The 22,750-nt window shown below is 42.0% G+C and overlaps 2 protein-coding genes across 6 annotated transcripts; one reads left to right on the top strand and one right to left on the bottom strand.

The window, feature by feature from the left end:
* Positions 1 to 1,212: 1,212 nt before the first annotated feature.
* Positions 1,213 to 3,164, top strand: LOC127068876 (PBAN-type neuropeptides-like). Its single transcript, XM_051005240.1, has 3 exons — positions 1,213 to 1,775; positions 1,965 to 2,198; positions 2,309 to 3,164. The coding sequence occupies exons 1-3, from the start codon at positions 1,400 to 1,402 to the stop codon at positions 2,536 to 2,538; spliced, it is 840 nt and encodes a 279-aa protein (XP_050861197.1). The 5' UTR covers positions 1,213 to 1,399; the 3' UTR covers positions 2,539 to 3,164.
* Positions 3,165 to 3,296: 132 nt separating this feature from the next.
* On the bottom strand, positions 3,297 to 22,462 carry LOC127068860 (la-related protein 1). Of its 5 annotated transcripts, XM_051005185.1 has the most exons (18): positions 22,035 to 22,462; positions 20,046 to 21,902; positions 15,423 to 15,496; positions 15,273 to 15,323; positions 14,763 to 14,931; positions 14,552 to 14,656; positions 14,113 to 14,288; positions 13,895 to 14,019; positions 13,632 to 13,821; positions 12,789 to 13,364; positions 12,528 to 12,685; positions 12,214 to 12,439; positions 11,953 to 12,120; positions 11,594 to 11,853; positions 11,351 to 11,511; positions 10,875 to 11,129; positions 10,477 to 10,610; positions 3,297 to 10,398 (listed from the first exon to the last, which is right to left on the bottom strand). In XM_051005185.1, the coding sequence occupies exons 2-18, from the start codon at positions 20,947 to 20,949 to the stop codon at positions 9,913 to 9,915; spliced, it is 4,218 nt and encodes a 1,405-aa protein (XP_050861142.1). In that variant the 5' UTR covers positions 20,950 to 21,902; positions 22,035 to 22,462; the 3' UTR covers positions 3,297 to 9,912. The 5 variants fall into 5 exon arrangements, with proteins under 5 accessions (XP_050861142.1, XP_050861143.1, XP_050861144.1 ...); XM_051005186.1 differs by having other exon boundaries at positions 14,763 to 14,928; positions 20,046 to 22,462; XM_051005187.1 differs by lacking the exons at positions 20,046 to 21,902; positions 22,035 to 22,462 and adding an exon at positions 17,153 to 18,147.
* Positions 22,463 to 22,750: the final 288 nt, after the last annotated feature.

Genomic DNA, 22,750 nt, shown 5'->3' with positions numbered 1-22,750 from the left:
CTTTAGTATCCGAATAGTTATTGGAATTTTCAATCGTCGTTGAGATCGTATCTCTCTATACCCTACTACCAGTTCATTCTCTCTATTGTTTGAACCCTTAGCATCCGGAACGATACGATCTTGCAGGACCTTGCAGACTGATTTTCTATCGTTTAATTAATCGACTCGCGATCGAATAGGCTTAATGGGAATGACATAATCGATACGATATGAGAATGTCTCGAATACGTTCTCGTCGAGCGATCTTCTCGGTCTGTAAAGAGAAAAAAAACGACGACAACAACAACAAGAATGACGACGACGACGACGACGACGACGACGACGACGACGACGACGACGACGACGACGACAGCACCAACAACAGCACCAAGCCGCGAACGTTTGTTTGCTTTGACGAGTATCAAAGTCCACGTACATGTATACGTATGCACGTAAGTGTAAGAAGCTGCGGAGCCACTTAAATCCCACCGAAAAAACGCATCGGTCCGCATGTGCGGAGGATCTTCTCCGATCGTGCGAGACGCGTCTTGGCCGTTCTATCGACGTGTATATTGTTTCAACCATGACAAAATATCGCGTCCTCTCGGAAGGGCTTCTCGGATTTCGTAGGAGAAAGAGTCGTAAACTCGACGAAGATGTCGCGAGACGAGAGCCGACGCTAAAGTATCGCTTGCGATACGTATTGTAACTCCGCGTAAAACAGAGAGAAAAAAAAAGATACGAGAAGAAAAGAAATGTAATCAAAGATACGAACAAAAGTGATTGCATTACGAAATATTTCCGTAGAGTCGCTCGTATGGAAAATAAAGAGAATAAAATAATAAGTAAATCCGTTTAACTCGACGACCTTTTTCGAAATGCCGCGGAGAAGCGAAGATCGGTCTCTTATATAGCAACGGGAAGAATCGATCCCGTCGATTCGCAAATTAAATTGGATAACCGAGAGATTTGCCCTTTGCTTTCGAATCGAGTAACGCGTTTCATTTATCGCGCCGTATGGGGTGCGACAAATGCGGGCGTTGGATCGACGAGGATCCATTTCATCGAGTTTCTAAGAAATCTGAAAACAGATATATTCGCGTTATTATATCGCAACGTTCTGTAAACGATATTGAAATTATTTCGTGGATCGGTTAAAATGATACAATCGGAAATAATTAAACGCGAACGTCCGAACGAATATCCATCGATCGTTTACGTTCGAGCGTAACGATCCCTCAAATTCGATAATTCTAAATCAATAAAAATTCTTCCTGAGAGTACAACAGATATATGCAGCAATAACGAGTACCGAGAACACGGAAGTGAGAGTGAAACGTGGGTAGGAGAGAGCTCAAAGGCGAGAAGGAAAGAGAAACGAATTCTCATTGCGTATGGAAGAGCGTAACTTTTGATTCAAATGGAGAGTAATCGCCACGACGCTCACCGAGATTACCCTCGTGGGATTGTTCGATATTCTCTCTCTTTATCTCTCTTAGCGCATTATTCCTCCGAGAAGATCGAGGAGGACGTAGAGGGTGAGGGCGAGGGCGATACCGTGACAACGCCCGGTGATACCTCGGGTCGACCCTATAAAACCTCAGGATCGCCGCCGTATCGGCACCAATTCGTTCCGAGAGCGTCTCGAGGAAACTTGGGCAAGGAACAACGTCCAACGCGGGAGGAAGAGATGATCGAATTCGTTGGTAAATTTCCCTGGACATCGAGGACCTTCTCTTATTCCTGCCTTCTCCTACTTTTCTTCTTCTTGACGTCCCGTACAACCGCGGAATATGGTAAGTTTCCTACGTTCCTTCTTCGTTGTTTTAATCATTTTTCAATCGGTGAGAGCGGAAGTAGCGACGAGTCGGACCTCGTCAGACTTGCCGAGCATGACGCGTCTTTAAAGTTCGAGATCGCTTTTTGGTTGTTTTTGGTTCTCCTTTCTTTGGAGGAGTCCTTTCAGTCAAGCTTTTCTTTTTTAGATTCGAGAGACCTAACGAGCATGTCGAACGAACGAACGCAGGACAACGATTTTCGTTCGTGTACCGGAGGGAAGTGCATAAAGAGGACTACGCAAGAGATGAGCAGCGGGATGTGGTTTGGACCGCGACTTGGAAAACGTCGAAAGTTCGAGGGTAGAACGGACATGGACACGGACTTGGAGACCGTCGGTAATGCTTTCGACGGTTCAGGTTGGACCATCGTCGCTTTACCAGGTAAACGAAAAAATTCGATCGAGGAAAATAGCTGAAACGAAGCTGATTATAATTCATTGATATTAAACGTAACGATTGGAAATTTATATTCGTGGATCGATCGGCAACAGGCGAGAAGGGACGGACGAGTAATCGAGTCAAGCTCGACCAAAAAGGAGACTACGACGCAGACGAACTTCCTCCCAAGTTCTTACTTTCGAAGGACTCGGAAAACGCACGAGACGAGGACGGGACGTTCTCAAGCGAACCATTTTCTTTGGCGATCGCTCGCGGTAATCGTAGAATCCCTATGACGATTTCATCGCGATTTGCCCATCGATCGCGCGTCCCGACGTTTTAGGGAAGAAACAAAGAATGGAAGATACCAGGCCATAGTAACTAAAACTTATACAGAACTTATACAGAAAGAGATTCAATTAAGCAACGTCTCACTGGAACCACATAAGAAATAAAGTATTCACGTTTGTTTGCAATCCTCCATTTATTTCATTTTGATCCTATCTCTCGAAGACGTCAAAAAATAATCACATCGAAACGCGATATTTATGTTCGCGTAGCACAGATAATAAAAAAAGGGGGCGTGTATTATTGCTCGAAGATATTATTGGTAGGAAAAGAAGGAAGGAAGGAAGGAAGGAAGGAAGGAAGGAAGAAAGAAAGAAGGAGGAGGACGGAGCACGGTGCATTTAGGGGTAATTCCTCGAGCAGCGCTCCGTACCGATGGGCCATGTGGTAACGTTAGATACAGCTCGTAATCATAAAACACGAAAACACCGGGAACGGATAGGAGATACGGAGTTAACCCATTACCTCGATTTATTTCGACGACGAATAAAAGCAACGAATCCAGTTAACATCTACGAATGTAAACTTGCGAGCGAAAACGATCGGTAAAAAACAAAATTTTCCGTCTACGAGATACATAAAAGAGACGTTCTCTCTATCCGATCCAATCGAACCGACTCAATGCGAAATGACAATTGAGTGATTCGTCCATCCTAATTATGGCAAAAGAATAAAAAGATCGAATCTCTACGTTCGTTTTTTCTTGTTTTCTTCCTCGTATACGTTGAGCGAAATTGAAGATTCGGGTCGTGCTCGGTTTTTTTGGCTTTTTTATTATTTATATATTCACAAACGTTACAACTTCCAGTTACGCGTACAAGATTCAAAATTCATTCATACGTCACGTATTATCGTCAGATTTAAACGCACGCACACCCACACGCATCGTTCGATCCACCGAGTCGATCTATGGTCGTTAACTGTTATTATTATTATCGTTTAAACTGCCTTTTCTAGCTTAATTTAATTTAACGCAGCATCTAAGTCTTATCGTTAAGTATGTTTATCGTATAACTATATGTACATGGCTGACATGACTATTAATTATCGTGAAACGAGGGATCGCAATTCGAGTCATATCTCGTAATAACAAATACGTACGCCTATGATCCGTTATTTCAATCATTGTATACGGGCTATGTTGTACCTACGTTTGAAAAAATATTTGAAAATTTCGCCAAACGTAAAGGTCGACAACAGTGTTTTTTCTCTTTTTCTAACAATTTTCTATACATTTTACTAACTAGCTCTCTTTCTCCGCCTGTTTATGGTTTCCCCGTCTTTTCTTTCTTTTTTCTTTTTTTCACTCGTCGCGAAACGTTTCCTACTATTCTCGTTCTTTCCTCGACTCTTTCTTTCTCTCTCACGCAAGCTGCATCAAGTATATTTTTTAATATTCTTCCCGCATTTTCGACAACACTGAAAATTGAAACGTGGAAGATGGTACGACCTGTTCGTGAGTATTCGCAAGTAAAATCTCGATTGAAGGCACAATTGCACGAACGAAAACCTGCTGCGCGTTTTACTTTATTTATTATTATTGTTTTTCTTTTCTTCGTTTACGATTAAACTTTATCTGCAAGTTTTCTTTGTCTTCTTCTTCCTCTTTACCGGATAGTGCATTGTTTCCGTTCTCGGAATACTGCGCGACATACGTTTATGCGAACTACTCTGTTCCCGTTGAATATTTAACAAAATTCTCACAACCACGAGTTGTCCGCGATTTATTTTGTTTATTTCCGTACGATTCTACGAAGGATCGAGAGGATAACGTTAATTCCGCGAGTCGAGCTTTACCGTTTATTTTCTTTTTCCTTCGATGATAACTCGCCGAAAAAAGTCAAATATTTATATCGTTATTTAACGAAATGCTAATTGACGTACACGTACAATTAATACGAATGAAATTAGAAAGAAGAAAATGATTTACTACCTATACACAAACATACTACTAAATGAGAGCAAGGAATCGATGAAGTAAAATACGATATATACAACGATAGAAAGTACGTAATAATGAGAGCAGAGAGAAGAAAAGTCGATGTAGGGTGGGGGAGAAGGGGAGGGGGGACAGTATCTGTACAAACTCAAGGCAGTTGATTCAAACGTTTTGCCGGAGATTCGTGACTTTGCTCTTATTTTTCTCCTTCCCTTCGCTTTTCGTACAAGTTAAATAAACAAATAGAGGTCGTCGTAATTTTCGCTCGGAGAGTGGCATCACCGCGAAATTAACTTTACACACTGAGACCGTATAAGTTCTCTATATAATGTGTGTATATTTGTGTATAATATTTATGCATTGTATGTACAGGCAACGGTACAAATTAACCGTATTATAGAAGGGTTGCCTGTATATATAATCATTTCTTTTCAGCAGTCTGCTTGTGTGTGTGTGTATGCGCACGCATTTCTTACACATTTTTTTATTTTATTTTTTTTTTGTTTTTATTAACCGTTAACCTCACCCTTTTCTTATATAATAATGCAAGCCTTAAGTGTAAAATTAAGACTTATTAGCAGCAAAACTAAATAACAATGTATACGTACGAGTCTGTGCATGTGACTCTGCGTCCTGTACGTAAATTTGTGTGTGTCGGCTCTGTATTTTAATATTTTTCTATATCATAGGAAGTCGCTTCTTCTTTTTCGATTTTTTTTGTAACACGAATCGCGATTGTGTGTGTGTGTGTGTGCTTGTTTTTACGGAAATATGTAGCTATTTACAAATGTACTATGTGTTACAAAATTATTCGTATTTTTTTTTTCTTTTTTTTTTTTATACCAGAGAAGAAGACGACCGTGCACCATTTGAAAATAATCCAATGCAAAAGATCTATTTTTCATATTACGATAGGCTCCCGCATTTCGCGGGAAAATATTTTTCATTTAATCTACAACGTTATATGTTATCGTAGATGTAACATATAGATATACGTTATATCTCGAAGGACGCTATAAAGTTTATTGGCTCAGATAAAATCATTTCTTCACCGACTTTTAAACGTAATCGTATGAATCTAATTCTAAAATCTTACATTTGTAGAACGTTGTCATTATCGTAATAGTATAGCGCGCCCGTGATAAGTTATTATTTCATTCGTTTAAAAATAAAACCAAATATCGCCGCTTATGAAATGGCAATTAAAGACTATGAAAGAAATATGTACATTACGAGCCATTCCTTTTTCATTCTTTTTATTCATTGATATTAAGTAGGTAATTATCAGTAGTTTGTGCTAGTTCACGTTTAATCCTTCATCCTTCATCGATGTGTGACTCTTATCGGTTGCTTTCGATTTTACATATTTTCATAATTTTTAAGCAAAAAGCCGATTGAAGATCGAAGAATAATTTTTTTTTTAGATATTTGCTAAAGTTATGCGAGGTTAATTTGTTGGAAGAAAATTGAAATGGAAAAAGAAAAATTATTACAGAATTTTTCCCTTCTCATCTCCTCTTGTCAAGTTCGCGAAGTGCTACCGAAAATCTATTATTTTTATCATTGCAAAAAGGAAGTATGCGTGTATTTGAGATATAAAAATATAAGAGATGCCTAAATGCTTTCTTTTTCCATCAAAATATAGCAAGCGTTTCGAAGAAATTAATCGTAATCGTGTTATAAGTAGTATTTAATAAATGCATCTCTTTTTCTTTATACATATACGATGCAGTATTTTCGACAGTGTTTATTATACCGGTTATAGTATACGATACGTGTGACTAGTGCGTTTCAACGAGAATAAGAAGGGCATGTTTAAACAATGAACGGATTTTCGCAGCATGCATAGTGTGTATCGTTCGTTCTATCTGCCATTTTATATATATACATACATGCATGCATGCGTGCATACATACATATATGTATACATATATAATTTTATTAATTTACGCATATACTTTACATATGTATTATGGTAAAATGCATAAAACGTAGGTAACTAAAATATTTTTCACTTTATCTTATCGGAAGATCAGAAAAGAGCAGTTAAAGAAAGTCAATCGAAAAGAAACGTTTGTCAATTATTACAAATTCCATTTCTATCGTATTCCGTAGTTTTCTCTCTCTAAAAAATGAAAAAAGAAAAAAAAGGTCTACAATATAAATCGATTTCGTCATTTTATCTCTTTCTGGCTACAATCGTACAACTCGATATTTACAAGAGCATTGTTCACGTTATACAAAACGAATCATCCGACCTTTTTAAATACCTTGACATCTTTAAATACCTGTTGCATCAATTTTTTTTAAACGACGAAACATTTTCAAGGCATTATCCAAATTGAAGATGATTCACTCTGCATACGAATACGCGTATATACAAATCTATCGTATCACTTTTATTAAACGGCACGAAATAAATAACAAGTAGATACTTTTAATGATGAACACGAAATCCATCACGGCGTTGAAGGTATGTAATATCATAGTTCTATGATTTTCTGCAAAAAACAGTTATTTCGTTACCTGAGGAACGTTTTTTTCTATCTTATCTTCTCTTTAAAAAACGAAGCGTTCGAACGAGTTCACGCGAAGCGCGTTATTTAATTTACCGTCCTGACTGTTTAACGATATTTCTTTTATCGGCAGTGATTCATATAGATCGTTTAGACGGTGAAATTTCTCTCTCTCTCTCTCTCTCTCTCTCTCTCTCTCTCTCTCTATCTATCTATCTGTCTCTTTCTCTCCGTGTGTACGCGTACGTACGACTATATAAAATTTACAAGTAAAATAGTCTGCACAAATGATAACAAATAGAAAAAAAAAAGTATTATGAGAAGAGGCGAACAGTCGTTATTATTTTATACATTTTTCCTATCTAATCCGATTAGAGTAATGGTAAGCTCTTTAGTATAACCTTAGTACTTTTGTACGTGTCTCGTGTGAACGACAAAAGGAATATTTCTTCTTTCAACACAAACAAACTTGTTCAACGACAAAGATGAAAGAACAAGAGACGTTTCGATGAGACCGGAAAAAAATTAGATATTGTATATTGTAGGCTCTATTGCACGAAATTCGACACACTTCTATAGCATGTTCGTTCGACGCAGTTTAGAATAATAATTCTCTTAGTACCTATAGGAAGAAATTGTGTGTGTATTTGGCAAATTTAAATATCATTTTTTTTCTACTTGCCTTTTTTGTAACTATATATATATATATAAAACCTTTCCTAGCAATTCTATTTACATCACGCTGTACACGCGAATTCTTAGGACGAACAAGAAAAAAAAGAAAAGAAAAAAAGATCGTATATAAATAGGAAACTTCTCCCGGGATATGCATTTTCAGTGCTTACTTGAAAAAAAAGAGGAAAAAAAACAGCGATTTCGATTGAAAACTAACAACTTTTCCCTTCTCCTTGTTTCATGCTGCCTTGATCAAAAACGTGTTGTTTTTACTCGGATCTTTACAACTTTCTCTCTCTCTCTCTCTCTCTCTCTTTCCTTTTTCATTTAACGACAATAATAATAATAATTATTATATATTCTTCATCATAAGCGGCATCGCGTAAGAACCAAAATTTTTTCCAATACGCACTATAAGTTAAATACAGTAAATCAAACTCGCATATAAAATCTAATTAATTGTCCTAATTTTCGTTATAGACTATCAGTTATAATAATAATAATAATAATAATAATAATATTACTCTGATAACTCCTCGATACATCTCCCCTTTTTCTTGCTGTATTTGTTATGATTAAGCAGCTTAGTTCTAGCATAATATTTCATTCATCTTCACATTGACCGTTACCGTTGTAGTACTGTTTGTAGCAACGACAGTAATAGTAGCAACAACAGCAGTAGTAATATTATTAGTATAGTAGTAATAGTAGCACTAGCAATAATAATAGCGATAGTAATAGTATCACCGTTCTTAAATATGTAGATACTACCACCGTATATGATGCTCGAGCGTCACAATTTCGATGAAACATTCATGAATCTCTGCGATCTCTTCTCTTTTGCTTCTTCTCCATCTTAGTTAATTATTTGTTGCTTTCCAAAATGGCATATGTTCGATAAATATGTACAAGCGAAAGTTTCACCGAAAGTGCAACGTTCGTTTATATTTATCAGCCCATCGATAATACTTTATTCGATCAAGGATTAAATTTGTCATTTAAATATTAAGTTGGCTTAACAACGAACAATCAAAGTTCTCATCCTAAGAATGTTTCTTTCGCCATTTCAAAATTAAAAAACGATAAACGTCGATGTAAAAATTTCGTTTATCATTTTAATTAATTGTTAAATGGTAACACGATACAATGGAAATATATAAGAGGATACATTAATTTGACTATAATCAGAACTTGAATTGCGTTAATCATTAATCCAATTAATGCGTAAATAACAAACATAATTGATTGTATGAAATATTGTCAGCGCTAATTATTAATGGCAGACGACATTCATTTAATTATCGTCTCGCCGATATTCATTAAATTATCTAATCGATATATGCCCATTATCATCGAATCTTAAGCCGCGCGAATCTTTAGTAAGCTTAGACCTTACACAATCGTATATGCACAATACACGACCATGCCACTAGCGAATAACTCTATTGATTTCTTTTATTTCTTTATTTTCCTTTTTTCTCCTCCTTCTGCTGCTTCAAAATGTTTCCTTTTATCGTTGCTGCTTGCTACTAAATTTGATTTTTTGTTTTCTTTTTTTTTGTTTTTGTTTTTTTTTTTTTCAATTTTCAACGCGTTAATCAGTCCGTAAAAGATCGATTTAAAAAGAAATTTTAGCTACTCATCCACCAAAGACAAATAATTATGCACGCAAGAGAATAAACAAAATGAGGATTTGGATCTTTCACAGAAACGGTTATGATTGGCTTTCTTACCAATCGATTTTTTCATTCGTTCTCACAGTTCCTCTAACGAAAGTCCTAAGGAATTAGTGGAATCGAGTAAAAATCTTTCACGCGATAACAGCTACGTCACTCTAAGCAAGGATTGAGAAATGGGTTAAATTATCATCTTAAAAGTTAAATAAAATTCTAGAAGATTTTCACGACTGACGACGTACCTTATAATTCGCACAATTCTCGGAGCAGGATGTTTCGCTGCGAGGAGCTTTGAAATACCGGTTTAAGGCTTAAGCATACGTCCCGACAACGACAATCGATCTTTCAATAGACGATACTTCTCGTGTTTACATCCTTGAACGATTTCTTTTGAGAACACCATTATCCCTCTCTCTCTCTCTCTCTCTCGTTCATCCTTTTCCAAGATCGCGAACGTTTTTACACGAGTCCATTTTAAACGACAGACTTTTCCTCACCTTGTCTCTTCTTCAATGTTTCCGCACAAAAACGATGTTTCGTAGGTGATGATACCAACGAGCGAATCACTTTTGATATACCGACAAACTCCCTTCGGCCTTACTCGTTACAGACTTCTGTTCGTTTTTGTTACTGGACTGATGTCTGGCAGTGACTTGAACCTTACTCGTCTCGTAAGACTTTGCGAGGGAACAAGAATTTTGTCTACTCCTCGGTTGTTGTTTACTGAGATCACGCTGACTACTCGACGAAGCCGAATCGTTCTTTCGTCTCGGATGTCCTATTCTTCCGGAACCGAAAGAACCGGCCCTACTACGAAAATGTGACACATTGACCGTGTCAACGCGTGTTTTTTGGTTGTTAGGAACGTCGGAATTAGACGTTGGTAGAGTGACCGTACTGGAACCACCCGAGAGCCGTCGAACTCTACTTATCGGAGAACCATCGGTACCACTGCCACTTCCACTTTCGGAAAGACTTCTGTTACGTCTTTTCGCTGCTTGTGCTCGGGCGTTTGTGGCGAATCCTTGGAGCATTTCGTTAATCTGAGGCTGTTTATAAACATTCATTGAGATTAGTCATCGTACGGGGGGATCGTACACGACGGAGGAAAAAAAAGATAAATATACCTCTACGACCCTGAAGTCTTCGATACTCTTGAATTTGGATAAATATTCTTGTAATTGCGGATCGATGTGAAGGTCGTCAGAGTTTTTGTAGTATTTCAAGAAGGCCCAGAACTTCTCCAGTCCGTATAATTGTCCTGTGGCGCATCGAACGAGAGACGATTAATCATCGATATTTCTATGATAGAGATTGCATGCTTCGATACGTAAGATGACGCTTTGTCGAGTTACGTCATTTTCCATAAAACACAAACTTGCACGGTGTTTAAGAAAAAATCACGACTCCTTTCGCTTTCGCACATCTTTACCATTTGGCTACGAACCGATCATCGTAACCAAACAACCTATTATGTGCAAGAACGTGACTTAACGATTGTGACAAAATCGATATCTCTACTCACCACTCTCATAATCGTATATCGTTTCGATTTGGAAGTCTTTGTACAACTGCGGTCTGAATTTCCTCTCCAAGCCGTAACTGTAAAATCTGAATAAACATTCCAATCCGTAACGGTAGCCCTCCAAGGCATCTTCTTTGGCTAGATTTCGGAATTCCTCGTACATCGTGCGATTGAAATTTTCTCGCAAGAAGAACGACCAGAAGCGGAAGAGCGTGTTCATTTCTTGGGATTGGCCGATACCTAATCTTTTGCGTTCTAAGATGAAAGAAAAATTTTCGTAATGAATAATGCAATGAATGATCCCAAAGGATTGCTACGTTCCGAGCGTAAGAGAAAAAATAGGCTTCAGATTAAAATTCTCTTCACCTTTGTCCCTCAGTCGGGAAAAGAAGACAAAATATAGAATGTTCATCATTTAGCGAATTCGTAGGAGTAAAGTTTAATCCTTAAATAAAGTTTCGTTCCATTCAAATTACCTTTCAAACAACGCGAGTGATATTTGTGATAGACTTGTTGAGTAAATCCATTTTCCTTCAACAAGGCGTGACTGGGATGCTGGAATATCGGCAAAGATTGGGGCGCGCTTCCGTAACTACTTGCCAGATAACTTTCACTGGGGCTCGTTCCAGCGCTACTTCTGTCATTCGTAAATATGAAAACGTATTAATAAGGAACATAGGTACGAGCCGTCAACGAGCCGTTAACAAGTAAATTCGTACCCCGTGGAGTAAGTACGTGGACGGTGTTCCCGAACATCCATTATCCAACCGACGTGATGTTCTACAGGAGGATTATTACTGTGACGAGTCTTTCGTTTACGCGGCGTTCGGGGATCGACCGATGGTTCGTCCTTGACCACCGCGAAGAATCTTGGAACGGTTCCACGTCTTCCACTTCTGCTATTTTTCGCTTTGTCGTTCCAACGATTCTTTTCGTTCTTTCTTTCCCTTTTACTGGGGCCTTCCGACGAGTTAGGAACCTAATTTGGAGCAAGAAACGACAATCAAGGGTCAAGGAGCCGTTACGCTCGATGGCTGCTTACTAAACGAGTTAAAAAAAGGGGGAAAAAAATATGTACTTGAACCGGAGGAGACTGCGAGATGTCCAAGTCCTCGACGGCAGACGGCGGAGGCGGAGGAACTTCGGGATTGGCTTTTCTTGGAGGCTTCGGTGCCATTTTCTCGAAGTCCTCTTGGCTGATGACGTTTACGGTTTTGTAATTGTTGATCGAAGACGACGAACCATACTGCAAATGTATGATATAACAATGACTCGTTAAAAACGACTCCGTGCATCGAACGAGAGACTGGACGTTTTAGCGCGATCATCGATACGTTACCCTTTGCCCATCCTTGTTCCACAGATCCTCTTCGTAATAATACAATCCGTCGTTGATAGCCTGTTCAAGATCTTGCGTCATCTTTACTCTCGTTGTCCAGTCGCCCGTACGATCGTGACCCTCGTGTTTAGGTATCCTCGACGAATTCGGAACAGTCATTTGCGTAACTATCAACAGCTTATTAACGTCCCTATCGGATAATTCATAGTCTTCGTCGTCCTCCGACCTAAAAATATTTCGTTCTCTCGAAACAATTGAACTTATAACTTAATCGCGAGCCCATCGTTATATCGTCGAAAGAACGATTCTCTCACCATTCGGAAAAAGCATTGTGTCGTCCAGTTGGTGGCGGTGTGTCCAATTCTTCGTCAAATTGGAAATCCAATTCTTCTCTTTCCTCGTTTTTATGAATGCCGGGCTTTTCCTTTTCTTCGGATTTTTCTTTGTGCGAATGTTTCACTCTCCTTTTTACCTGCCACACCGTGTGTCATATATAATACCGTGTCATGCCATATCACGCGAACGCAAACGCAACGACGTTCGCATAGAAGCTTGTATCAGGAAATTTGAATTACCTCTTTCCAGCTGTTATCGGACGGCGACGAAGGCGCTAGTGACTTCTCATCGTTGATTTGTACTTTCGGTGGGACACAATTCTCTGTGTGCGTTTTATCGTTCAAGGTTATCGACTCGCTGCTACTCGATTCATTGGTCGACAGTGGAGACAATTCGTTACTCGATGGTTCAGGAAGAACGGAATTTGGTATTTTGACTATTTCATCTTTTCTCGATAGACCGTTTTCTCGTTGTTGACTTACTTGTTTACTCAATGTGAGCTTGCTTGTCATGTCTACGGGTATAAATTCAGGCACGTCCGGATTCAAACTATCGCCCATAGAGGATGAGATACTCTCGGATTCGCTTATTCTTCCTATTGTCGATAGCAATTGGTAATTGGATTGGAGGATTCGAGGAACTGGGGGAACAGGAATCGACGATAAGGGTCTCGCAGCTGGATAAAATTCAACCTCGGATGTAGGATGCATTACTTCGTTTCGAGAGGATACCGATGCGTCGGACGAATCGGAATAAACGGGATTCCCAGCTGCATCCAGGATGGGCCACTTTAATGGATCGATCCTTGTTCTGACCTAAACACAGCGAATGAAGGATCGTTGCGATGAAACTGAGAGCGAGAGCGAGAGAGACAAAGTCCAAGCTACGGCGTCTTTGACAAGCTCGTGTAAGGAGGTCTACTTTCAAACCCCGTTCATTGGAACGGTGTCAGCGAATCCTCCCGAGTTTGTTCTAGCACGATAATTTCGTCCAATCGACTCGTAGCGTAATTGGATATCTTGCATTATTCGTGCACGATCTTGATGGATTCAATTTGGAAGAGAGAAAAAAGAAAATCTTACCTTGAATCCATCAACCAACTCCAATTTCTCCGATTCCGTTATAGCCTCGATCACCACAGACACATCGGTCGTCAAAGTTTGAACGCGATGAAAAGATGCGATCAACGTGATGGGCAAGAAACCCTGAGCATCCATTTTGCGTCTCAAAAAAAAGTCACGTAACAGATTCTCTTCGCTGAAGTAATACTCTCTAAAAAGGCAATCGTTTATGAAACTGTTCATCCATTTTGAAAAACATAAAAGAATCCTAAAGTGAAATTTACATTTGTTTTCTTATGCACTCTTTAAGCGTCGTTGTATCCATGTTGATGAAACTAGCATTACTAAAGTAAAACGTTCCCATGTATGGCATCATGTACGCTGGATCGAGTGGACCAAACTTTTGCATCTGCGAACGGAAATAATTATATGTCGTCGGACGTTTGAAAGTTTGATATAAAGGCGCTAAAGAGCAAAAAATAAATGTTAAGAAAGACCTTACCTGAGCATATTCCGTGGTATAATTGGAATAATCGTAATCGTGTCTATGTCTAAAGTTACCACGAGACATGCCGCCACGCCCACCACGTCCTCTGCCCCTAAAGCTTCGTCCACCTCGACCACCCCTAAAATTGTATCCTGGTCTATCGTATTCTCTATCTCGCCAGGTTTCTCCATCTTTAACGAGGTAACACGAAAACAAGAAAGATATAAATAGGACGTAAGCTACGAGCTAAAATTCACAACCATCTTCGAGATTTCATAGGGGACAAAAAAAACGAGACGGTGACCAACGTACATTCTTTAGGAGATCTTTGGAACGAGGGAAAAGTGCCAAGGGCCAAATACTCACTCACTCACTCACTCACTCACTCGATCACTCGATATTATGGAGAGCATGTCGAGTAAATAATCAAATGCATATACGTAGAAAGGATTACCTTCGTTATTTTTTTCTCTTTGGTGTTGATATTTTGGCGAGCGTTCTCTCTTGCCTCTATTTTTTGTTATATCTATATCAAACGGAACCCACTTTTGTTTGTTCACTGCGGAATCATAAATGAATGAAATTATTAAAAGAAAAAAAGAAAAAAAGGAAAAAGAGGAAAAGGAGAAAATTCGGATCCAATTAAACGTAATCCTAATGTTTACCTTTCTTTCTTTTTTCGCTACTGTCCGTGTGTTCGTCGCTGTCGTCCTGACATTGATTATGCTCTTTGTTTTCCTTTCCTTTACTCTCGATCGTATGTCCATTGCTTTCCTTCGAATTATTTTGCTCGGCAACACCATTTTGTTTCGGAGTTGTCACGGGTGTCTTCTTCTAAACCAGAACAGGCTTTGATATACATAAATACTGGGAAAAATTGCACGAAAAACGTGCTAAGGTATTCCAAAAAACAAATAATAGTGTTATATAACGAGTTGTACGAGCACGTTTGTTTATCAGAGAAAGCAGAATCGAATACTCCGATCGTATAAAGTGTCTCTTATTTTTTCTAGCAAAAAGTATACGCTCGCAGAATAGTATTATCTTTTCTGCGGGCTCTAGCTTTTTGCAAACCAACCAAGGTGTATTTCTAAATGAAATGTTCGTTAATGTAACTAAATATCGCAAGTCCATGTATAAAAAAAATTGAGAAAAGAAAAAAAAATATGCCTAACCTCTTGAGCTCCCAACGTTGGCCAATCTCCGATATCCGTGAAATCGCTCGCCTAAAAAAAACGGGGAAAAAAAATAAAAAAGATGAAAACAACGAATTATTACAATGTTCCTAAAACTACAATTCTCGTGTTTTAACAGCAGAAACATACCCTTTGGTTGACTTTTCTTCTATCCTTCAAAACTTTAACGATCGTTGGCTCGGCAGCGGTGGGAAGTCCATTTTCTAGGAGGGAAAAAAAACCGATTAAGCAAGTAAATATATAAAATAAAGGCATGGATTAACGGAGAAAAAACAAACGAACAAACAAAAAACTCATTGATTTAAAATACTCGAACACAAATGATGAAATAGTAGGAAATAACAAGTATTGAATTATTTCAGTAAGTATTGAGATAATAAGGAATTCGCCGAGTACATGATAAATACAACGTTAAAAGGGATGCTTTCTTGCTAACGCGTTATCGCCCTCGTCGACGAATAACGATTGACACGTGTTCGGAATATTAACAAGATTCCACTTGAATTATTACATTCTTATCGGCACAATTATAACTCGTTCCAAATTGTGACCTCGATTATCTCTCTCTCTCTCTCTCTCTCTCTCTCTCTCTCTCTCTCTCTCTCTATCGGCAACACGTGAACGTTTCTCGAATATTTTTATCTGTAACATCCCACGTCACGAAAGAACGAGAGAAATCCGCGTTCGAGTTGCCGACACCGTTCGAGTAGTGGTTTGACAATGAACATCGTTGCTCTATCTTTAGATTTTTCTTTTTTAACAATGCATATAGAGAGAATTTATCGCGCGCAAATTAAACGTAATCGCTTTGACTCTTCCGAATATGTTTTCGTACCGTCGATTCGTCGAAACAAGTTAAATGTCCCTAGTAAAACGAATCTCGTCGTTAATTATGTTTCGAATTTTGAATTTCCCTCTCGTGAAAGAGGGCGGCAATTTTTGAAAAACCAGCGAGAATCGCGATGGCAGGGAAGTGGGTGGTTGGGGTTCAGCGATCTCCCTCTATTCTGGTCTCTCTCTCAACTGACCATTTCTTGGCAACGTGACGCGTCTCGGCTTTTTATCCATGCCAAACCGGTTGAGTTCGTTTGGAGGACACACGCATCGGAGTGAGAGTGAGAGAGAGAGAGAGAGAGAGAGCCCGACGACGAGGACGATGGCACGTTGCCCTAAAACCCGAGCAGATCGCCACGCTGACAATGCTCGCGTCGACGCTGAAAACAATAAACAACGGCCCTAAATTGGAAAACAAGGAAGAAGAACCCTCTTCCCCGTCTCCGCGCCCTTCGTTAAAACGATAAAACGATTCCATCAAAAACGACGATAAGAAAAGACTCACTTCGGAGATTAGAATTTTCCTTCGGTTTGATCTTCATCGTGAAAACGTGGACGAACGATCTATTGAACCTGTTACGAAACGAAGGAAATAATCAAGGCCGAATCGAATGGTCGAAAAGGAAGGACGCACGACGACGCTTTTGACACCTTTCAAAATCGCGTCGCGAGCCGCGACCGATTTAACTCGCTCCTAGAAAATCAAATCGGATGTACAAGACGAGAGGGAGAGAGGGAGGGTACGAGGTGTACATTTCACGAAAGAGCACTTCTCGCGAGAATTGTCTCACAAGCCGACGATACTAAGATCGCAGTCCGAACAGCGTCCGTAACGTACTGATCGCTAGAGCTCGACCGAACGGTAGGAACGAAGCCCAAGAAGGAGAAGGGGAAAAGGTAAAACGGAAAGAGACGCTGCAAGATTTTTCGAGAGCAATAGGAACGCTCGAAATCGGTTCGCTGAATTTTCAAGCGAGAGCGCGCGATGCACTTGTCAAACGCTCGAGATCCACCTGAAAACTTACGTGTACCCGAGGAGTTACGAAACGCACGAGCCTCGTCGTTCCGCACGTATCTCGTCATCGTCGGCGATCAGAACGCGACGATCCCGCCGCAATTTTCGAGAATTTCCTTTCCGAAGAAAATGCAGAGAGAAGCTTTGGATTTAGCGATACGTTCGATCGCAATATTTCTTTCCTAAGTAAAGAGAAATATATGCGGTATATGTATAAGTAACGACTGAGAGAGATAACTTTATCGTTAGCTAAAAACCTTTCACACGAAGAAGAAATTTTTCCTCCTCGATCGTTCTTCTTCTTCTCTTTCCTACGATCGAATTACACACCCGGCACGTCGCGCGACAGAAAAGCGGGCGCGAAAAGTGGTTTGCGTAACGTGGAACGATATCGAGTTAAAATATGAAAAGTGGCGCTAATAATAACGACGATAAAGATAATAAAACATTTCTGCAGGAGCGCACGACGCAGAAGATCGTTGATACCGACTCGAATATCTTTATAACCCGAGGACGAAAAAGTTAGCCGAGTAATTCCTCGTAATAGAACGGCCTTTAAACGATCGAGCACTGGTCGATCGAACGAGACGATTGGTCGAACGCAAATCCGTTCGTACGTTTAAATGTACTTTCGAGCGCGTCCTTCTGGGAAGGTTCTTTTACGATTCTCCTTTTAATATTCGTTCTTTTTTAACGCGGTACACGAGGAGCACGACGTTCGTCAAGGCTGTTCCTCGGAAAGCTATCGTCGCCTTAACGTAATTCGTAAAATGCGAGTTTACGTTCCGGTCGTAATCGTGAGACAATAAAACGCGCCCGTTCGTTGGCGAATACGTTTTCTTTCCTCCCGGATCGAGGAAAGAAGGAAGGAAGGAGCAAAGAGAAAAAAGAAAATGCGGAAGGAACGGGGATCGTTATCTCGCAGGATCAGATCTCTATTTCTTCGAGGCTCAGAATCTTCGTAGGAAATCTTAAACGAGAATTCTCACGCGATACGATTAAAATCGAAAAGTAGGATATTTCACTGACCTTTCGATTCTATCTCCTGCCCGCGTCGGCCTTCTCTCTATCTCGAAACTGGTTTGCTTTCCTGTACTCTCACTTTCCGCGACACATTTTAACGGGGATCGAAGCAACGTTTGCCGAACACGTTCACGAGCCACGAACGTCGCCGAATCGAATCCAAGACCGACCAAACGTATGTCCGATCTGTCCATTTTGGCTGGAATTGATCTTGGGTACGTATCTCGTCGTTGCGAGCGGATATCGATCGGGGAGGAACGTCAGGAGAAGAGGATGAATAAATATGGAAGCTTCGAGAGAGGCCGAAGACGGAGAACGAGTCCAGAGCGTCGTTTGAAACGCGAACGATGCCGGCTAGAAAGAGACCGAGCGTCTGGAACGTGGCGTGTGCCGTAAACTACGTAACGTCGTTAGGCACGTCTCCGTAACTGCATTACGTGCGCACAGACTCTCTACCCCTCCCCTCCCCGCGCTCTCGCTCCGCTACCCGGTAAAAGTGTCAATGTCGTTGCCCTCCGCACGCAACTTGCACGTTCTCCTATCTCTCTTCTTCGCGATTCCAAGATCGCCTCGTCTCTTTCGATCGGAGATCGGGACGACGATCGACGATCCTACGCTACTGCGACTCGACGTATCTTCCATTCAGCGACGAAGATCGAACCTCGTCGTCGACTTTCCTTCGCGTTTGTCGAAACGTCCGACGAACGCGCATCGGGACTAGTTTTCGGAGCGTGTCTGTCACGTTTACCACGTACGTCGATCGAGATTTACAAAGTCATTGCCAAGAAGAGCACGAGAGCCCGGCCGATTCGATTCGTGCCTCCCGAATCATCCCCTTACTGTACGGCCGTATCGAGGAAAGGGGACCGGTATCGAACAAACAATCCGCGACATCGCAAAGTTTCGATGCCAGCCGTTTCGAGCGCGTATAGATTTTTGGTGGCGTGCGAAGGGGCGCGTAAGAGACGAGAGGAGAAAAAGCAAATTATATAAATTATAGAAAAGAGGCGACAACGTGTCGATTTCCATATCGCCGCCTGTCTACTTTCTTGCCACGTATACCGCATAGTCGTACGTTAACTCGAATAAACGAGCTACGATTGGATCTCTTTCAAGTACACTATTATCATTATCGGCTTATCAGATAGCTCTCCCGTAGCAATTAAACGTGCGCGAATTTTGGCGATCGTACTCGCTCGAACGGCTTCCTTTTCCTCCCGCGAAAGAACCACGTGGCAACAGGATTTTTTCCAAGGGGAAGAAAAAGGGTCGAGTTAGGCGCAAAAACGATCCTTAATATCGCTTATCGTTGGAATCGACGATAACCGCCGCGTTTCTCCGATTTATCCGAATCACCCGTTTTCCGCCGTCCCTTCAGCCTTCCGCGACGTTCGAAGACGCGCTTCTATTTTCATTGCAAGTTTCGCAACGCGAATAATGGAACGACGAGACACGCGCGCGCTTAGAATCACCGATATACAAAAGGCACTTTACAAACGTTCGAGTAATCGCCAAGTAATTGATCGCTCGTAAGATGACGACGCGTTTCCCATCAAGAAGCAACGATCCATCATACCCTCGAACATGGTTAAAAGTCGAGTTGCCTTCTTCGGAATCAGCTTTAAATCCATTGAACGTATATTTCAGGGCGCTCGATCGATTCGTAGGTTTGCCACATACGTTGGAGCAACGATCGCGACAATTGTCTAACGTTGACGGGACGATCACGAAATTTTATTTGAACGAGCAACAAACGCATAGATACGTTCTAGTACAGATGCAGGTCGCGTTCCAACGTGGATGCAAAAAACGAGCAAATATTTGATCCCTCTCGCGGTGCTCGGGAAAATGCCTCTTTGGTATCCAACGCGTAAACTCACCTACTGTTCCTTGTTGCAAGCGTTGCTGCTGAGGCTGCAACACTCTTTTCTCCTTTACGCTTGGTTTGTCCGTAGAGACCGCACTTGCGCTAGGTGCAGCCACCGGTTGCTGAACAGAAGATTGAAGAGGTTTCGTTTTAGTCCAAGGATTGACGGCTGGCAAAGGAGCCTCCACATACTTCACTGGAGCCAACGCTTGGACTTCGTTTTCCTCTCGAGTCTCCCTTTCTTTGATACCTTCCTTGTTATTAAGAACGTGTTCCATGCCGATCCTTTCGGTTCTGTCTCTCTCCTTCGTCGTCCTCTCTTTACTGTCGTCGCTAAGACCTCGCAGTCGATTTCTATGGTCGCGATGTCGATGACGCTCTCTGTGTTCTCTTTGTTGCTCCCTCAACTTTTCTTTTCTCCTAGCGCTCTTAGGAGCGACGGTTTGAAACTCTCCGTCGCTTCCCACATCCCCGTTGTTCAATTTTTCTTGTTCCGGTATCACCGTAGCGGACGCATCGGCTCGAGCTTTGGACTCTTGCGCGGTCTCCTTTCTCATGGAAGGTTTCTCCGACGCGTCCTTGCCAAGTTGGAATTCGTTCTGGCACCTGTCCGCTCCAAGTTGTTGCGGTTGCGTGGCTGTAGCGAATCGTCTCCCAGCTCTCTGATACGATTTACCCTTGGTAGGAAGATTTTGCGAGGAGACGATGCGTTCTTTAACGGTCGCGTTTGACTGACGAGCGGCGAATTGGCCGCCTATATTTTCCTTGTTGTTCCCCTTGCTCGAGGACACTACTCTGCCGGCAGTAGTCTCGTTCGAAGCTGCTTTCGGATTGACTACGCTGGCGTAGGACACCCCGGGGCCCTCCTCTCGCTCGGTACTTCCCTGAGCGCCGCTGCTGACCACCTTCGCCGCCATCTTGAATCGCACGCGCGGAGAGACAAAAACACGAGGCAACGGGGTGGTCCCACCTCCTCGATATGCTCCGTCTCTCTGCTGTCCGTCCGTCCGTCCGTCCCTCTCTTCCCTCTTATTCCCTCCGCTCCTGCTGCCCGTCCGTCCGTCCGTCCGTCCGTCTCTCTACGCGGGGTCTTCTCCTGCCCTCGATCCCTTCACGTTTCTCACTTCCGTTCAAAACTCGTCGAAACAACACTCGTTACTTTCCAACGGCGAAGGAACGTGAGATAACACGAGTACTCGCCGGTTTCATGAATGACTCACCGAACTTATCCTCTCGTTCGTACCGAAGAGAAAAGGCGAGAGCGAGAATCCTAACCACGAGCGTATCCGCGATCACTCAGGCCATCGACGAAGCGAGGAGCGTTAACGTCGTGCCGTGCCTCGAGCGCATGGTGGTATTCGGCCGGTGTGGAATATCGTTAGGAACGACGAGACACCCGCGCGCTCTAGCTTGCCTTTCCCCCACTCTCGCTCGCTCGCTCCCTCTCTCTCTCTCTCTCTCTGCCGTTCTATTCGTCGATTGTTAAATGTTGCACGCAGGGACGACACACACCCAACACCCCCACGCGGTTGCGGCCGTCGTTTTCTTCCTTGCTGTACGTCCGCTGTTATGCCGTGTAGTGTCGCGTCGCGTCGTACTTCTTCTCTTCCCGGTACGAGCTCGCGCACGCGCGTCCTCGGAACCTCCTCGCCAGACTTTTTCTCGACCGAGGCGAAAGTACTGCGGACGGAATGGGTACTGCCAGCACCGGTACGGTGTAGCCACGAGAGACGATTCGAGAATCCCTTCCTCTCTCTTTCCCCTTCCTCTACTCTAACCTTCCACCACGTGCCTTTTAAAATTCTCCTATATATCTGCTATATAATATTTTCTTTTTTCTACCCAAGGGATGTTTGCTTTCCTACGTACTCTGAAATGCACAACGTTGACTCGTAACCGTATTACGTTTTCAAAAGCAGGTATAATAAAGGAAAGGAAGAGAAAAAAGAGTGAATGAGAGAGAGAGATCTCGTTCGTATCCGAACCACGAGGTCTGCCGTACCTTGCGTTTCCTTCTGCTTGCTCGACGACGACGACGAACGATCGCTCTTCCTTCTTTTCGCTTGCACTTCTCTCCGAACGAGTCAAAATACGCCTTCGCGAGTACGTACCGTACGTGCCGAGACGAGTAACGAGTAGGGCAAAAGTAGTGCAACACCGGGAGACTCGTTTTATCTTCGAGAGGAATTTATCTTCTTTTATGGTTATACTTGTACGCCGTGCAACGTTTCTTCTCATTCGTCGTATCGCCGCCGTAGATTTGTTCCTCTTTGACTCGTGACGTCTAGCAACATCGTCGCAGCGTTGCGCTCTCGTGCATTACGTAAACACGGCGCATTTTCGACAATCCTTCTTCACAAGAAAGCAGTTCGCAAAACACATGTGGCCAACGATGCCTCCTGGCCTCTGAGCGAGCCGCTCGACGGACTTCCGGTTCGCTCGTAACCCGCCGCGCGGTGGCGTTGTCGGTTCTTCCTCTTTCGATTGTTCCGCGCGAAATTTCAAACGCAACTTTTCTCGGAAAAGAAAGGCGATATCTCGTACGTGCGAACGAAGGAAGAAAGGGCCAAAAGGAAAGAAATCGAGCTCCTTCGCGTATGCGACGGTGAAATCCACTGGCCAAGACGCAAACCTGATGATCGGACGAAATTGCCGTAAAGTAGTCTTTTATCGCAAAACTTCGACGCTTGGTGCGAGCAAAGAATTTCGAGTCGACGT

The sequence above is a fragment of the Vespula vulgaris genome, chromosome 14 (genome assembly GCF_905475345.1).
Source record: "Vespula vulgaris chromosome 14, iyVesVulg1.1, whole genome shotgun sequence".
Taxonomy (NCBI): domain Eukaryota; kingdom Metazoa; phylum Arthropoda; class Insecta; order Hymenoptera; family Vespidae; genus Vespula; species Vespula vulgaris.
Note: the sequence above shows the minus strand (reverse complement) of the source record. Positions and strands in the feature narration are given on the sequence as shown.